The 15,431-nt window shown below is 30.0% G+C and overlaps 2 protein-coding genes across 2 annotated transcripts; one reads left to right on the top strand and one right to left on the bottom strand.

Moving 5' to 3' along the window:
• Nucleotides 1–6,876: 6,876 nt before the first annotated feature.
• LOC100266713 (GDSL esterase/lipase At1g29670) lies at nucleotides 6,877–9,472 on the bottom strand. The gene is made up of 5 exons (XM_002266879.4): nucleotides 9,178–9,472; nucleotides 8,773–8,897; nucleotides 7,656–7,901; nucleotides 7,305–7,551; nucleotides 6,877–7,208 (listed from the first exon to the last, which is right to left on the bottom strand). The coding sequence occupies exons 1-5, from the start codon at nucleotides 9,422–9,424 to the stop codon at nucleotides 6,985–6,987; spliced, it is 1,089 nt and encodes a 362-aa protein (XP_002266915.1). The 5' UTR covers nucleotides 9,425–9,472; the 3' UTR covers nucleotides 6,877–6,984.
• Nucleotides 9,473–14,547: 5,075 nt separating this feature from the next.
• LOC104880415 (uncharacterized) lies at nucleotides 14,548–15,393 on the top strand. Its single transcript, XM_010656969.3, has one exon. It carries the CDS (start codon nucleotides 14,614–14,616, stop codon nucleotides 15,307–15,309), a length of 696 nt encoding a protein of 231 aa, XP_010655271.1. The 5' UTR covers nucleotides 14,548–14,613; the 3' UTR covers nucleotides 15,310–15,393.
• Nucleotides 15,394–15,431: the final 38 nt, after the last annotated feature.

The following is a 15,431-nucleotide window of genomic DNA, read 5'->3' as shown; positions in this document are numbered from 1 at the left end:
TGTATGTTGTTGAAAATAAAATAACAAAAAGACATGAGAATGAGAGTGTGGCTTGGAACCTCAACTTATAAAAAATTATACATATCTTAGTCTTCCCATCAAAGACTATATGAGAGTTATACTCATTATTTACATTCATTATGTACAAATTAATGGGTAATGGTGGGTTATTAACTTGAATGCATCTCTATAATTGCATAGGTTATACTTTTCCATTTTCCTCCATAACTCATAAACATAATGTACCAAATAAATTTCATAATGATGGGGTTACAAAAGTTGTAACACCACATTCATATAAATTAAATTTACAAACTCCCCATTTTTAATTTGAGTTTTCCATACATAAGACTCTTGGATGCCAAATCAATTTATTTACCTACCTATCAATTGATACCCTTAAATAATATTTACACAAATGTAATTATATGGCCACACATTATGGGAAAAAAACTAACAATCTCCCACTTGGCCTACATAATTATATTTGTAATAGATTAAAACATAATATGGTCATAATAATTTCTCAAAAATAGGCATCCCTTACGTTAAGATTATGTTTCATGGAATCACTAGCTAATACCAAATCATTGAAATGATTGGATCACACAACGATCCAATATTCTTCAAAGATTATAGTACTAGCACCTCCATTAACAAGAATCAATGACTTTTATGACATTAGCAACAGTAAGGTGATAATGTTAATTCATTAACATAATGGTCTCATCAACTTTTAAACATCTAGATTGTGCACAAAATGGATGTATAAAAGTAACATAATAATCATCAATATATCATAATTAAGAACTTTATTCTCATTATAATGTGATCACATACATTACAATCTCAATCAATCTAAAATTGACAAACTTGCCACCAAGCCCATACGCGCAACATAATCCATAAAAAGCTTTGGAAAAAAACTAAGGGCTTGTTTGGTTGCTGTTTTTGAAAACTGTTCTGAAAAACAGTTTTTGAGAACAGTTTTTAAGAACGGTTTTTGGTGTTTTTAGAAAAAAAATTATGTTTGGGAACTGAATTTTGGAAAACTGTTTTTGTTCTCAAAAACAAAAAAAACATGTTTGGCTTAGTTAATAAAAAAGGTTTTTAGAATAAGTAAAACAAAAAATATGTTTGAAAGATGTTTTTTTTTTCCAATTAATAAAATATTTTCTTCAAGTAATTTATATTATAAATTTATAAATAATTTTTATATACACAATTCATTTAAATTAAAAAAATTATTTTATTTTGATTTATTACAAAAATATACCATTAAAATTATTTAAAATTTATATATTTTAAATTATATAATCATATGAAAAAATTAAAATAAGTTTGAAGTAGTATATAGAAAATAATTTAATAATTTTGAATTTATTGTTTATTTTTATTTTTTACTTTTTACTTTATTATAATTTTTCAATTATATTTGCTTTCATGAGATCGAAAAGTGGGAAGAAGGGAAGCAAAAGAGCGAAGGTCCATGGTCATCAACTGGATTTAACCGGGCTTTGGAGTCCGGATGAGAGAGAGAAAGAGCAGGTCTAAAGAGAGAAACAACTCTTGGTGATTCAACACCTCCTCTTCTTCTGGTTCTCTTCCTTTTTCCTTTTTCTCCTACAGATCTCCCCCATTGCTCACTCTCACCATTTTTTTCCTTTTTTTTTTTTCCATTTTCCTTGAGGTGTTTTACCCGTCAAGCCTGGATTTTCCCGTTTGATTTCCATGTCCTTAAGCAAGGTTTTTGTTTTTTTATTTAATAGAACAACCAACTCAAGAAAAATCAAAACAGGAAAAATCAGGAATTTTTTTGTGCTAGAGAAGAGGAAACTGGAGAAGCCGCGACTGTGCTGGAGAAGAAGAAACTGGAGAAGAGGAAATATGAGAACGGGAAGAAGAAAAACACGGAGAACATATGGCTTTTTTGTTCTGTAAACAGTAAAAAAACGGGGAAAACACCATTTTGTTGTTCTCTAAACAGTGCCATTTTGAGAACACGGGAAACAACAAAAACAAAAATTACTCTCTCTACCAAACAAGTTTTTGGTGTTTTTTGTTTTCAAGAACAGAAAACAGTTCTTGAAAACACCAACCAAACAGGCCCTAACAGTCTATTCATGATTTTCGCATGTACTTGCAAAGTGTTACAACTTTAAACTTGAAGAATGAGTAATTTTCTTACATTTTAACTTTTTTCTTTTTTAACTAAACATGTTGTTTATCGACTTTTCAATGAGTTTGAGGGACAAAATATTTCACTTTAATAAATTTAAGACACAAACTGTTGAGTTCTAAATGTGATGAGACAAAAGGTAAAAATATTGAGATGGTAAAATGTATTTAACCCTTATTTATTTATATCATCATTTATCAACTCAAATTTCATTGTATACTCAAACAACTTAAATTATAAAGTCAACATAATACTAATTGATACTATTTTTCTAGAAATGTGGCTAAAAGTTACTACACACGCAATATAATATGTTGCATTTTAATATTTTAAACTAAGCTATAAATATATATATATAGTCAATTTGTATTGATTAAATTAGTCCAAATCGATTTGGTTTGATTCTATTTTGTTTGATTAAAAGCTAACTCTTTTAGTCAATTTGGTATAAAATTGATAATGTCTAAAATTGGACATTCAGAGTATTATTATAGTTTAGCAATTAAAAAATCTTAGGCTCTCTCTCTCTCTCTCTCAATTTCCATCTTTTCAATTATTACTCAAAATATTTTTATTTTTTTTAACATTTTTTATCAAAAATTTGCTAAATATATATATTTTTTGAGTTAGAAAACAATTACCAAATACAACTTGTATAGAATACCAATACTTCTTCTCCTATAAATAACATATGTTATAAAGTATGGGATTCACATGCTTTTACTCCAAACAGGCAGACACAACACCATATCCTTTATTTGGCTTAAAATCAAACACATTACTGTCAGATGGCATGAGGAATTTATTGTAGGAACAGGTTTGGAGTTGAATGCCCTTAAATACCAATTCCTCTTCTGAGGGTTTTTTTAATGGCTGGCTGCTGCCTTGGAGTTGGAGTTAAATCCTCTTTACTACCCTCTTGCATGCATGCAGCATATTTCAATTCATTCATGCATCCATGCAGCTCTACCAGTATTTATTAATTACTTGCCACCCTTCATGAAAATTAAATCAATTTTGAGATGGTTATTGCTTAATTTGATGCGTGATAATTGATATATGGTTACTTGCTGAGATAATTCATTCGGGTTTGTTGTGTTTAGATTTTTGTTTTTCCGAGTCTTTGAATTCATTTTCTAGCTTTTTTATTTATTTTTAAATAAAATTTAATGTAAAATATTAAAAAATCTATATAAAAAGTAATATATAGTAAGGTAATAATTTGGGTGGGTTGTTTGGAATGATAATTAATCTGAATTAAAAAATAATTAACCCAAACTCAACCCATTGTGACCTCTAACCCGAAATACTTAATTTAAACTCAACTCAACCTCATTTTTTAAAACTCGGTTTAAATTTGGATTGGTCAAGTTAAACTTGGATTGATCAGGGTAAACTCGAGTTGATTGTGTTAAACTCATATTAGTCTAGTTAATTGGATCACATGATTTAACATCCATTTATAGTAATTTAAAAAAAAATCTACATATTTATACCAAAATTCAAATAGTAAATAACACAAAATTTAAGATAACGATGAAAATGTAAAATAAACTTATTTATCTTTTTTGAAAAAATAAAAAAGTATATGTTATAATTTTTTTTCAAATCTAAAAAGAAAATTAATATTATTATAGAGAACAATAAACATTATAAATATCATAAAAACATTAAGTGAGGTGGAGGTTAGACTCGAGTTGTCCAAATCTTGGAATTAATCCAACCCAGATTGAGTTTAGGTTAAAAATAAAAAATAAAAAAATAAAAACTTAATCTAAATTCAACCCGAATATTAAAAATGGTTGTTCAAACCTACCTAAACATTAAGTTGGGTCGGACCAACTTACCTAAGTTACACCTCTAATACATAATTTGTTACTTGGAAATAGTTTTAAAAAATTTTAAATTTTGAAATGTGTTTTAAGAACACAAGGTAAATGTTCATTTTATAAAAAAGTTTCCATTTAAAAAAAATAAAAAATCTATATTTAAATATCACCTTATCATATTTTTAATCTTATCCTAATACTAGTGGGGAATATAATTGATAAAAATATTTTACATAGAAAAGTGTTCAAAATTGTTTGGATGAAGCTAGGAAGAATATTCTTTTATTTAAATATGGTAAAGTTGATTTTAAGTATATTTAAATATCACCTTATTATATTTTTTTTATCTCATCCTAATACTAATGGGGAATATATTTGAAAAAATATATATATATTACATAGAAGTGCTCAAAATTGTTTGGATGAAGCTAGGGAAGAATACTCTTTTATTTAAATATGCTAAAGTTGAGAAGGTGTTATATCGAATTCAAAATCCAATCCTTTCAATATATGGTTATATTTGGATCGTTAAATAAAAATATAAAAAAAATGAAACCCAAATAAAAATAAAGATGGACAATGATAATTAAATTCAAAGCAATTATTTTATTATAAAAATATAAGAAAATGTTAAGATATCATAGTGGTACTTATCCAAATCTAAATATGAACCATTAAATATATATGATAAGATTTAAATTATTAAATACCGATATAATTAAACTAATTTTAAATTAAATTATGTATGTACGTGTACTATGTCCTATTTTTAAAAAAAATTAATGACTATAAAGTCAAACTATTGCATTTAATCTATTGTTATTAATTTTTCAAAATTTTGAAAGTTTTAAATGATTATAATTTTAATAATATTAAATGAATAATCAATGTACAAAAAATGTTATCATAAGTTAGCATTAGCCAATAATTAATGAGGTATATGTGTGGCATGGGTGGGTCCGAAAAGATTAAACCTAAACTAGGCATGATGTTGCACAAGAACCCCTTGTTGATTTGGGCAAATTGGAATGGACGTGACTATTCTTAATTCCAATGATAATAAAATCACATAAATAAATGGACAAATACATAGTATTAATTCGATATCATATCCAACTTTTAACTCGAACTGATCATAGATATGATTTAATTTGAATCATTAAATAATAATACAAATATATGATATCGTGGTATAAATAAATGGAATCATAATATAAATTAATATGATAAAGGTATAAAACAACAAAACTACGTAGAAGATATAAAATAATGAAACATGAGATGTAAAACAATTGAACCGAAATAGGGATCGAAATGCACACATAGTATCCTCTTATTGGTGGTACATTTTGGTATGGTATTGAAAAGGTACAATTAAATACCTAATACTAAAAAGGGCCGGACCATTCCTATGCCATAGTTTAACTCTAAATAAATACATAATTTAAAATTTTAAAATAGCATAACATTACGTTAATTATTTTATATTTATAACATAAATTGATTTTTATTTTTAAGGGATAGTTGACTTAAAAGCATGAAAGAAAAATGTATTATTGAAAGAGAATAAAGATAAAAAGGAAAAAAGAAATGTCACAATGGAATATGTTTTTTTCCTGGTAGAATAATTATTTGCAGTTATAAATTTATGGTAGGTTAAATAAAACAATTTTGAAGTAACATATAAAAATGGTTTATTAATTTTATTTTTATGTTTTATTTTCCTTCTATTTTGTCTTTCTATTTTCTTTCTTTCCCTGGAATCTTCTGTCATGTTTTCAAACATAGCCTAATGAAATGAAAAAAAATGTATTATATTGCTCATTCTAACTTGCCTAAAATGAAGGTATTGAAAATTTAAAAAAATAAAAACAAATTGAATAAATAAAGTACTTTTCTTAGACAATCACTTCAAGCCTGAATTGTGAAATATTTTTACTTTTATGAAAAGCTATATATTGGAAATATCATATTTTATATGTTTCAAACAAGTAATTTAGATAATCTAGTCGAAAATTATAATGTTTTTCACCTTAAAATTTTACAAGGGAACATATTTATCCTATGTTTTTATGATTTTTACATTGAAGTGCAGGCAATCTACATTCTACAAAATATGACTCTTTTCAAAATTGTAATTGTACAATATTGGAAAGTGTTCAAAATTCCTAGTAAAAAGTCCTTTTTTGTAAAGAATTTTATATAGGATATTTCCTAAATTGCTATATTATTGTAATACTATATTTCCTTATAGAATAAGGAAAATTGTTGAAAATATCTCTATTAATATTATAGGTTATGAAAGGAAAAGTCATAAGATAGAAATGGATATGAGCTTGTAGGAACTATACTAGGTGGATAGAAATGTAAGGAATAATCGAAGATATCCAATGGAGTGAGAAACTCGTAGTTCAGGGTGTAGGTATAAGGAATGGGGAAGTATAAAATGTTTCAAGAATCCAATAATTGTATTTGGTTCTATCATTTGTAATATCTTTTATGATATAGTGAAAAGATTATCGATGTAGACATAATTGGTTGAACCACATTAAAACTTCGTATACCATATTCATGATTGTTTTATCTTTGTGTTCTTAAACTAACATGTTTACATAAAAGCTTTTATTATCACAATGTATAATATCAAAATATTATCTCAAAGATCGAGGTCTAGTAATCTACTTCCCAAACTAATACATAAAATGAATTCTCATGATCATATAATCAAATACTTTTTAGTCTTATTATCGAGTACTCTTCTAGATTGATCTTAAATGATCATGACATGGAGCATTTTCCTTTCCATGTTACCTATATCGCACTCAAAACAACAAAACAATAAGGGAAAAAGAGGAAAAATAACTTAGGTTAAATTCAAACAATAGGCATTCATCTAGCATAGATGTAACACTTGCCACAATGACAACGCAATGTGAAAATCCCCTTGCCATGAATCTATAGCCATCATCTCCTTCATTAGAGTTGAGCAAGGCTATAAATATCCACAGGATAGGCATCAAATGGGGACCGAGCATTGTATGATCTTGTTGCAGTGATGATATTGACAGCCTCAGTAGGGTGAAATGCATCCCAAAACACATACTCAGCTCTATTAAGACATGGAGCTTTAAGGGGAAGACATGTCCCCAAGCCATCACTACTTCCTACTTCACAACATGGAGCACCCACAACTCGAAACCCTAATTAAATTAACAAAGACATTAAAAGCAATGCAAAACAAAAGAAATCGTGCGCGCAAGAAATAAATGAAGTACTAACTAGATGAACTGAGTTACCAGCCAATGCAGGATCCGTCGCAAGAATCCCAGAAGTGTTCACATAGATGAAGTTCGCATTAGTAAGATTGCTATTGAGTTCATCTACTAGCAATCTAAGCCTATCATTGAAAATTTGGACTTCATCATTGATGAACTGCACACATGAGGAGCCATTGGTGCCATATGTAGCCAATTCTTTCGGAGTGCAACCGAGTAGGCCTAGTCCATCTAGAGCAACCTTCCTTGCTCCAAGCCCGTACAAAGTCTATCATCAAGAAACCAAAAGGAAACAAAAGCAACATTAAGTTTATATTGAAGTCTATAGTACTAGAGGTGAAAAAAGAGAGATAGGAATTGTAGGTTTAAAACCCTTAGTTGCAGAGAAAATTGTTGTATAAGAACTATAGCATATTGCTCTGGGGCGTATTCAAGACTTGTCGTATAAAACTTTGGCATATAGTAATTGTTAACATAGTCGTTGCTGCCCATTCCAACCAAATATATGCACTTGACTAGGTATGATTTTGTAGCTGAGTCATTTCCTAGCATGTTGGCAATGCGCGAGACTATGGTTTGATGATTTTGTAATTGCCTATCCATGCTGATCCGATCCCCCTACAAGAATAAAGGGAAAAATTATTTTTTTGCATATGATTTTTATAATATAAAGTTTATATCATGTCTAATTCAAACCACAATCCAATCCCTTCATTAAGTAAATTAATTAAAATCGTGATTTTCTACTAATTTATATTACATTTTTTGAATAAGACTATTCTAATACAATTAGCTTTGTTTGCCAACCATAAGAGTGCAGATGTATTGGCATAGTCGGTTTATATTTGAATTACAACTTAACCTAGTTTTAACAATAAAAACACCAAAATATACCGAGCTTAGTTAAATCACTTTGGTTTGGTTTAAAAAGATATGTGAGATACATGCTAATTTAGGCATTTTGTTCGATTAGTTTTAGAAGTTATTTAAAACCGGTTTAGGTATAAAATCTAAAATACATTTAAAAATTTTAACTCGAAATACAATAGATACATTAAAAATTTATTTCATCATAACTTAATATAAATTAAATATTTTAGTAGAATCCATCTAATATAGATACTAATAATTAAAACAAACAAACAAATAGCAAAAAATATAAGGCTTATAATACTAGTTTGATTCAATTTTTATTAACTAGAAAACAAAAACCAGAAAATGAAATCAACTAAGTTGGTTTTTATATTTCAAAATTAATTAAAATACGAGAAACTCCACATGTCATATATATAAAGATTAATATGTACATTTTGTTAGAAAATGTTCCAAGTTAATTAGTAGTGAGTACCCTAATTGAACTGTACTAACTTACGACATTGAGTGCATGCATGCATGTATGCATGTGTATGTATGTCCTAATTTAAGAAGCTAATCAAGCTACATTAGGGTTTAGTCATAATTTAGAAGTTGCAAAACCATGTAAATATACCTGTTGCTGCCCGGTTTCTTCGCGAATTCCAGCTGCACCCGATGCATAGTTTACGCCTTTGAGTATGTCACGGCCATTGGCGATGGCGAAGGGCTTAATAGAATCATTGAAACCCAGAAATTCAGCTGTAATAATCATCCTATTAGCATAATAATCTATCATGGAATCAACCTACCAACCCCTCATAAAACCTCATCATCACTAAGAAAACTCACAAAGTAGAAACATGAGTTGGACATGTTTTGAAACTTAAATATAAAAAATAGTTTTCTCGACTTATTCTTTTGTCAATGAAGATACTAAAAACAAGTCTAAAACACCTTAAATTTGTTTTATAAAATCATTTTTTTAAAACAAATCATACATATATACTAGGTAGATCGAGGTAAGGAAGGAGAGATCGACCGATGATATCGACGGTATTTCGACCATTGGAAAACCTTCCTGTGGCTCCTGTTGGAAAATCAATACCATAGGGTTGGTAATTGGCTTTGGCCTTTGTCACAAGGCCATTGTTGTTGCCATTATCAGCCATTGAGTCTCCAAAGATGAAGATGCATGGAACTTGCTGTTCTCCATAAACCCTAGGTGGCAGATTCAAACCCAAAACCATGACAAACACCATGCAACATACTGTAACCACAATGGCCATTCACAAAATGGAAAAATAAATAAATTAAAGGAAAGGAAAGGTAAGAAAATGAAGGTAAGGAGAAGATGGTGTGAAGAAATTAAAGCCCAACAAGGAGGGATATATATATAACATAAAAATAAAATAAAAATACAAAGGAAGAAGAAGAAGAAATAATGAAGATGAACGTCATTTATTCTCATGGGGCTAGTAAAATGGCTGATAAATGTAGTACGTACTAATGTTTTTTCAACTTTTTTGGAATTGAATGTAGTAGTCATAATGGTCACACCAGATTAGCTACAAAATTGTGTTGTTTTATGGCTCCTAATCCATGATTTCAATCAAATTTTTGGTGCATCTTGATGGTCTAAAAGTTTTTTATGATATGCTTGGCAAAGTTTTCGAAAACAGTTGTGAAAAGATAATTCTTAAAAATAATTTTTAAAAATAGTTTTCAAATATTTTATAGAACAAATTTTCTTTCAAAAATTTAAATATGAAAAAACAAAATTTTCTACTTATTCTTCATGAAAATATATACTATGTACTTATACATAATACAAAAAGTTTCTAAAATATTCTCAATATTTTCAATTGTTTCCCAAAATACTTCAAATTTGTCGTAAAAAAAAAACAATTTATTTTCATATTAAATTCTAAAAAAAAAAACTATTTTTAGGAAAAATGTGTCTTTAAACTTAATTTGCAGAAGCAAATTCAATCAGGGTCTTAATATAATTAAGAAAAATAATATATATAAAAACCAAATAAATAAATATGTTGTGTCAGATGAGCTGAGAACTTAATGTGCAGTAACTGGTTTGGAGTTATATCTCCATGAATGCCTTCTTTTATGAGGATTTTATTACCCTATTGCAGCCTTTCATAATTCACACCAGCTAATATTGTCCTCTGCTCTTATTTATGAGCTGCTCCATGCAGTATCACTGCTCTTCCTCAGCAAATGTTATAAATCTTTGAACCAAGAACTCTGCAGGTAATTCCTTCCATAGAGCTCCTCATCCATGACTAACCACCCACATGCACATCATCTAAGAAAAACAACCATTCTTACTCATCTTTTATCTCCTAAGAAAGAATGATATGGTACTTGTAAAAAAAAAAAATAATAATAATCAATCATATTGAAGTCATCTTTTGAGAAGGTCCGTTCAATATTCAAAAACTACTCAATGATAATCATCTTTTAGATCGTATGGATCTTAGTGCTAGCTAGTAAGTATCAAAACTATTGCATAAGAGAGAATTTTGATAAAAATATCATTTAAAGTGATTGGTAAATCACTTTTATGATTTAAAGTGATTTAATGACTTAATTTATATTAATTTCAAATTTTTTTATTAAAATAACTTAATATGACAACTTAAAGTTAAAAATAACGGTAAATATTAAGTTAAAATAATTAACTTATATTAAGTTAAAATAATTAACTTATTCTTACTTAAATTTAAAATTGTATTTTAAAAAGAAATTAAGATTGATATAAATTATATCATTAAATCATTAAGTTACTTTAAGTCATTAAGTTGATTTATCAAATTCCATATTCAACTTTGTTATACTTTGATTATATGTAAAATGAAACTAAAATTAAATCAATTTTTGTCTTTTTTCTTTTGTGTGAAATATTCAATATTTAGATGAAATGTGTAGAAATCCAATCTTCTCTCATTTTGCTCCATTTGACTTCACCCATTTCTGAGTTTCACCTCCAAACTTCCCTTGAAGGTGTTTAAGCCCAAACCTTTGGGCCCAAACTCCAGACCGGCCCATCAAAGGCCCATATCCAAAACACCCACAAAACCACAAAAGAACCACCCCATCCACAACCCCAAACCCAAATCCCATTTTCATCTCGGGAAACTGGATCAAAAGGGACAAAAAACCCTCAATATTGTAAAACTAACCCCCCACTTTTAATAGCCTCCAAAATGACCCGATCTGGACAAAAATACCCCTCAGCTACATCAACTCCTTTTTCCCTCCCATTCTAATTTTATTTCCCTCCATTCACCTCTTTTTTATTATTTCTTCCACTTTCTCCTTTTTTTTATTTTCTCCTATTATTCCGTTTCTCTCTTTTCAGTGCATTTCTTCAAGTCTCACACAGTTTCTCTTCGGATTTCTTCAACTTAAAGCGCTTTAAGTTGTGGTTGGATAAACAGTGTACGTTTATTTTTATTTTTCCATATTTTTTTCTTTCATGTTTTATTTATTGAATATTTTCAAACATTTAATGAGATGTAGTAAATATTTAAATAAGTTTGAAATTGTTATAATTTTTTTAATATCATTTACAGCCATGAAAAAAGGGATTAAAAGAAGGAAACCATCAGCTTAAAAAATGTAGAGTGGAGAAACATTGTCTATATGAAAAAATCAAATAATGGTAAGTAATAAAACTTGTGGAATTTTATGATGGTTTTGGTATTGTTTGCATATTTGTTCTTTATATAGATGTAAATATGTGTAAATAGGGTTTTGATATAATATATAAAGTTATCTTTTTTAGTTATATATCAAAACCTTACGGATATTATGTTGAACTTGACGTGTGTTAAGTTAAACTTGACGTAAGTTAAGATTGTATATAGTTATTTTATAGTAACATTATATTATTGTTATTTTATTTAATTATACTCAATTTGAGTTGAATCATTTGCAAATTACCCTTGACATTAAATGAATTATAACATAACCAATCTTTTAGTAAATAAATATATTTTTATTGTTTAAAATAGTTTAGAGTTACAATGTTTGAATTTATTTAATAACTATATACATTGTATTTCTTTAGCATTATTGGTATTATTTGAGGTAGTAAAGATGATTAATAATGTTATTTATTTGTTGTTTATTAAAAAAATAAATATGTGTAATAAAATAATATGTATTTAATAATGAATGAGTTTTTTAAAATTAGTACCTACTTATTAGTGCTAATGCTATGATGTAACTAAAAAATATTCTAATATTATTTGTTGATGCCACTAATTGAATTATTTTGTTATTTTAGTGGTTGATGAAGTAGGAATAATGCTTTTATATGAAGGAGAATGGGTACGATATGGAAATGTTTTCTATTTCAAAGGAAGTAAAGGTAAAGGCATTGAGATCCCGAAAACTATATCATATAAAGAGTTATTAGGGGTTGTCCATCATATTCTGAAGCTAGATCCAACAAATTGTTTTCTTTCAATGAAGTATGTATTCAATGCCAACATACCCACAAGTCTTATACAACTAACTGACAATGGGGATGTGAAATTCTTTATTGGTTTAAATTGTACAAATGGTAAGCTGTCTGTTCCATTGTGCATCATAGTTGAAAAGAGAATTGATAATCACAATCAGAAATCAATTTGCAATTTTTATTTTGAATGTCATATGCCTTCTGAGATTGATAAAGAATTGAATGGAGACTCAATGTTGATGCAAAAAATTAGACACATTCATTGTGATTTAGTTGAAACTCTTACTGTTGATGGTGAAAATGGACCAAGATTTCAAAATGAGTCACTTGAAGGGTATAAAGTTCATGATTGGAACATAAATGAGACTGCAATTAATGAGGAGGATTATAGGATGAATACTAACCCTACTAGTGATAAGCAAGTGACCCAAATTGGCTCATTCAGAACTAGTTCAACTCAGAGTACAGAAATCTTGACCATGATTGATACAAATGATGGTTTCATACATGACAATCCCACTATAATCGAAGATGTAGCAAATGAAAGACAAAACATGATGCAACAACCTATAGTTAGTGGAATTAGTGATGACCATCTAGAAGAGCACCAAATATACTCAAATAAGAAAGAATTATAAAGGAAGTTGTATATGATGGCTCTGAAAAGGAAGTTTGAGTTCAAAACAACTAAATCCACTACTAAGTTATTGCTTGTTGAATGTTTTGATAAAGAATGCAAGTGGCGAGTTCGTGCTACCAAGTTGGGGATTTCCAATATGTTTCAAATAATGAAATTCTATTCAACACACACTTATCGATTAGGTATGATGTCTTGTGACAATCGACATGCAAGTAGTTGGTTGATTGGTGAGAGTATAAAAGAAACATATCAAGGGGTTGGTTGTGAATTTTGACCAAAAGACATTGTAGCAGACATTCGAAAGCAGTATGGTGTTTAAATCAGTTATGATAAGGCGTGGAGAGCCAAAGAACTTGCTTTCGGTTCTATTAGGGGATCACCTGAGTAGTCTTATAACACTTTATCATCCTATTGCAATGTTTTAGAGCAAAAAAATCTTGGTACCATTACTGATATAGTTACTGATTGTGATAATCAATTCAAATACTTTTTTATGTCGATTGGTGCATCTCTTGTTGGGTTTCACACATCAATAAGGCCTGTGATTGCAGTTGATGGGACATTTTTGAAAGCAAAGTACTTAGGGACTTTATTTATTGCAGCGTGTAAAGATGGCAACAATCAGATATACCCTTTAGCCTTTGGGATTGGTGATTCAGAAAATGATGCCTCATGGGAGTGGTTTTTACAAAAACTGCATGATGCACTTGGACACATTGATGATTTGTTTGTGATATCAGATCGACATGGTAGCATTGAAAAAGCAGTACATAAAGTATTTCCCCATGCGAGGCATGGTGTCTGCACTTATCACGTTGGACAAAATTTGAAGACACAGTTCAAGAATCCTGCAATTCATAAGTTGTTCCATGATGTTACCCATGCTTATCATGTTTTAGAGTTTAATTTTATATTTGGGCAACTAGAGATGATTGACCCAAGAGCAGCAAGATATTTGATGGATATAGGTGTTGATCGATGGGCACGTTCATATTCTACCGGAAAAAGATATTGCATATTCAACTTTGTTATACTTTGATTATATGTAAAATGAAACTAAAATTAAATCAATTTTTGTCTTTTTTCTTTTGTGTGAAATATTCAATATTTAGATGAAATGTGTAGAAATCCAATCTTCTCTCATTTTGCTCCATTTGACTTCACCCATTTCTGAGTTTCACCTCCAAACTTCCCTTGAAGGTGTTTAAGCCCAAACCTTTGGGCCCAAACTCCAGACCGGCCCATCAAAGGCCCATATCCAAAACACCCACAAAACCACAAAAGAACCACCCCATCCACAACCCCAAACCCAAATCCCATTTTCATCTCTGACCTCCTCAAAAACCCTAACCATGAACCACATCCTCTTCCACTCCTCCACCCTCCCACCCAAAACCCACATCATCAAAGCCTCAACCCCACCAACAGACAGAGTCATAGTCTTTGGAAAACACAAGGGCAAAATGCTGGGCACCCTCCCATCAACCTACCTCAAATGGGTCTCCAAAAACCTCAGAGCCGGAGACACTGAGCAGTGGGCCAAGCTTGCGGACCAAGTCCTCCAACACCCACTTTACCAAGACCGCCTAGAGTGGGAACAAGCCGAGAGACTCCTCACAGGCAATGACGCGGCCTCACGTGGGGTCGAGAACCCAGCTGAAGAACTCGCCCACCTCTCTGAAACCTTCGGGTGGGACAACGGCGACGGAGTTGGGTGGAGTAGAGTTGATTTTGGGCTTCTGGGTACCTCAAAAACTGGGAGAATTCCAAGGGTGGGATCTGAGAGAGGCGGAGGAGAGGTGGCGGAGAGGGAGAAAAATGGAGGGTCCGGTGGAGGGAGAGCGAGGAGGAGAGAGAGGTCAAGAATGAAGGGTAGGATGGGGATTGTGGAAAAGAGCGGGGATAGTTTTGGAAATACTGGGGGAGATGCGGGTGATGAAGATCGGACGGTGGAGAATCGTCACCGCCCTCACAGCCCTGTCCGCAGCCCTTTTCCTGGCCGTCAAGGGCTCCTCAAGAAAGTGCTTGAGAGGAAAAGATTCTTGTAATTTTATTTTTATTTCTTTGGGAAATTATTTTGTTTTTTCTTATTTTTCTTATTTATTAATGTGAATGAGACAATTCTACTACAATCTTGGAATTATCAACAATTTCAAAAGAGAAAATATAT

This window comes from Vitis vinifera, chromosome 9 (assembly GCF_030704535.1).
Source record: "Vitis vinifera cultivar Pinot Noir 40024 chromosome 9, ASM3070453v1".
Lineage (NCBI taxonomy): Eukaryota > Viridiplantae > Streptophyta > Magnoliopsida > Vitales > Vitaceae > Vitis > Vitis vinifera.
This window is presented reverse-complemented; position numbering and strand designations above follow the sequence as displayed.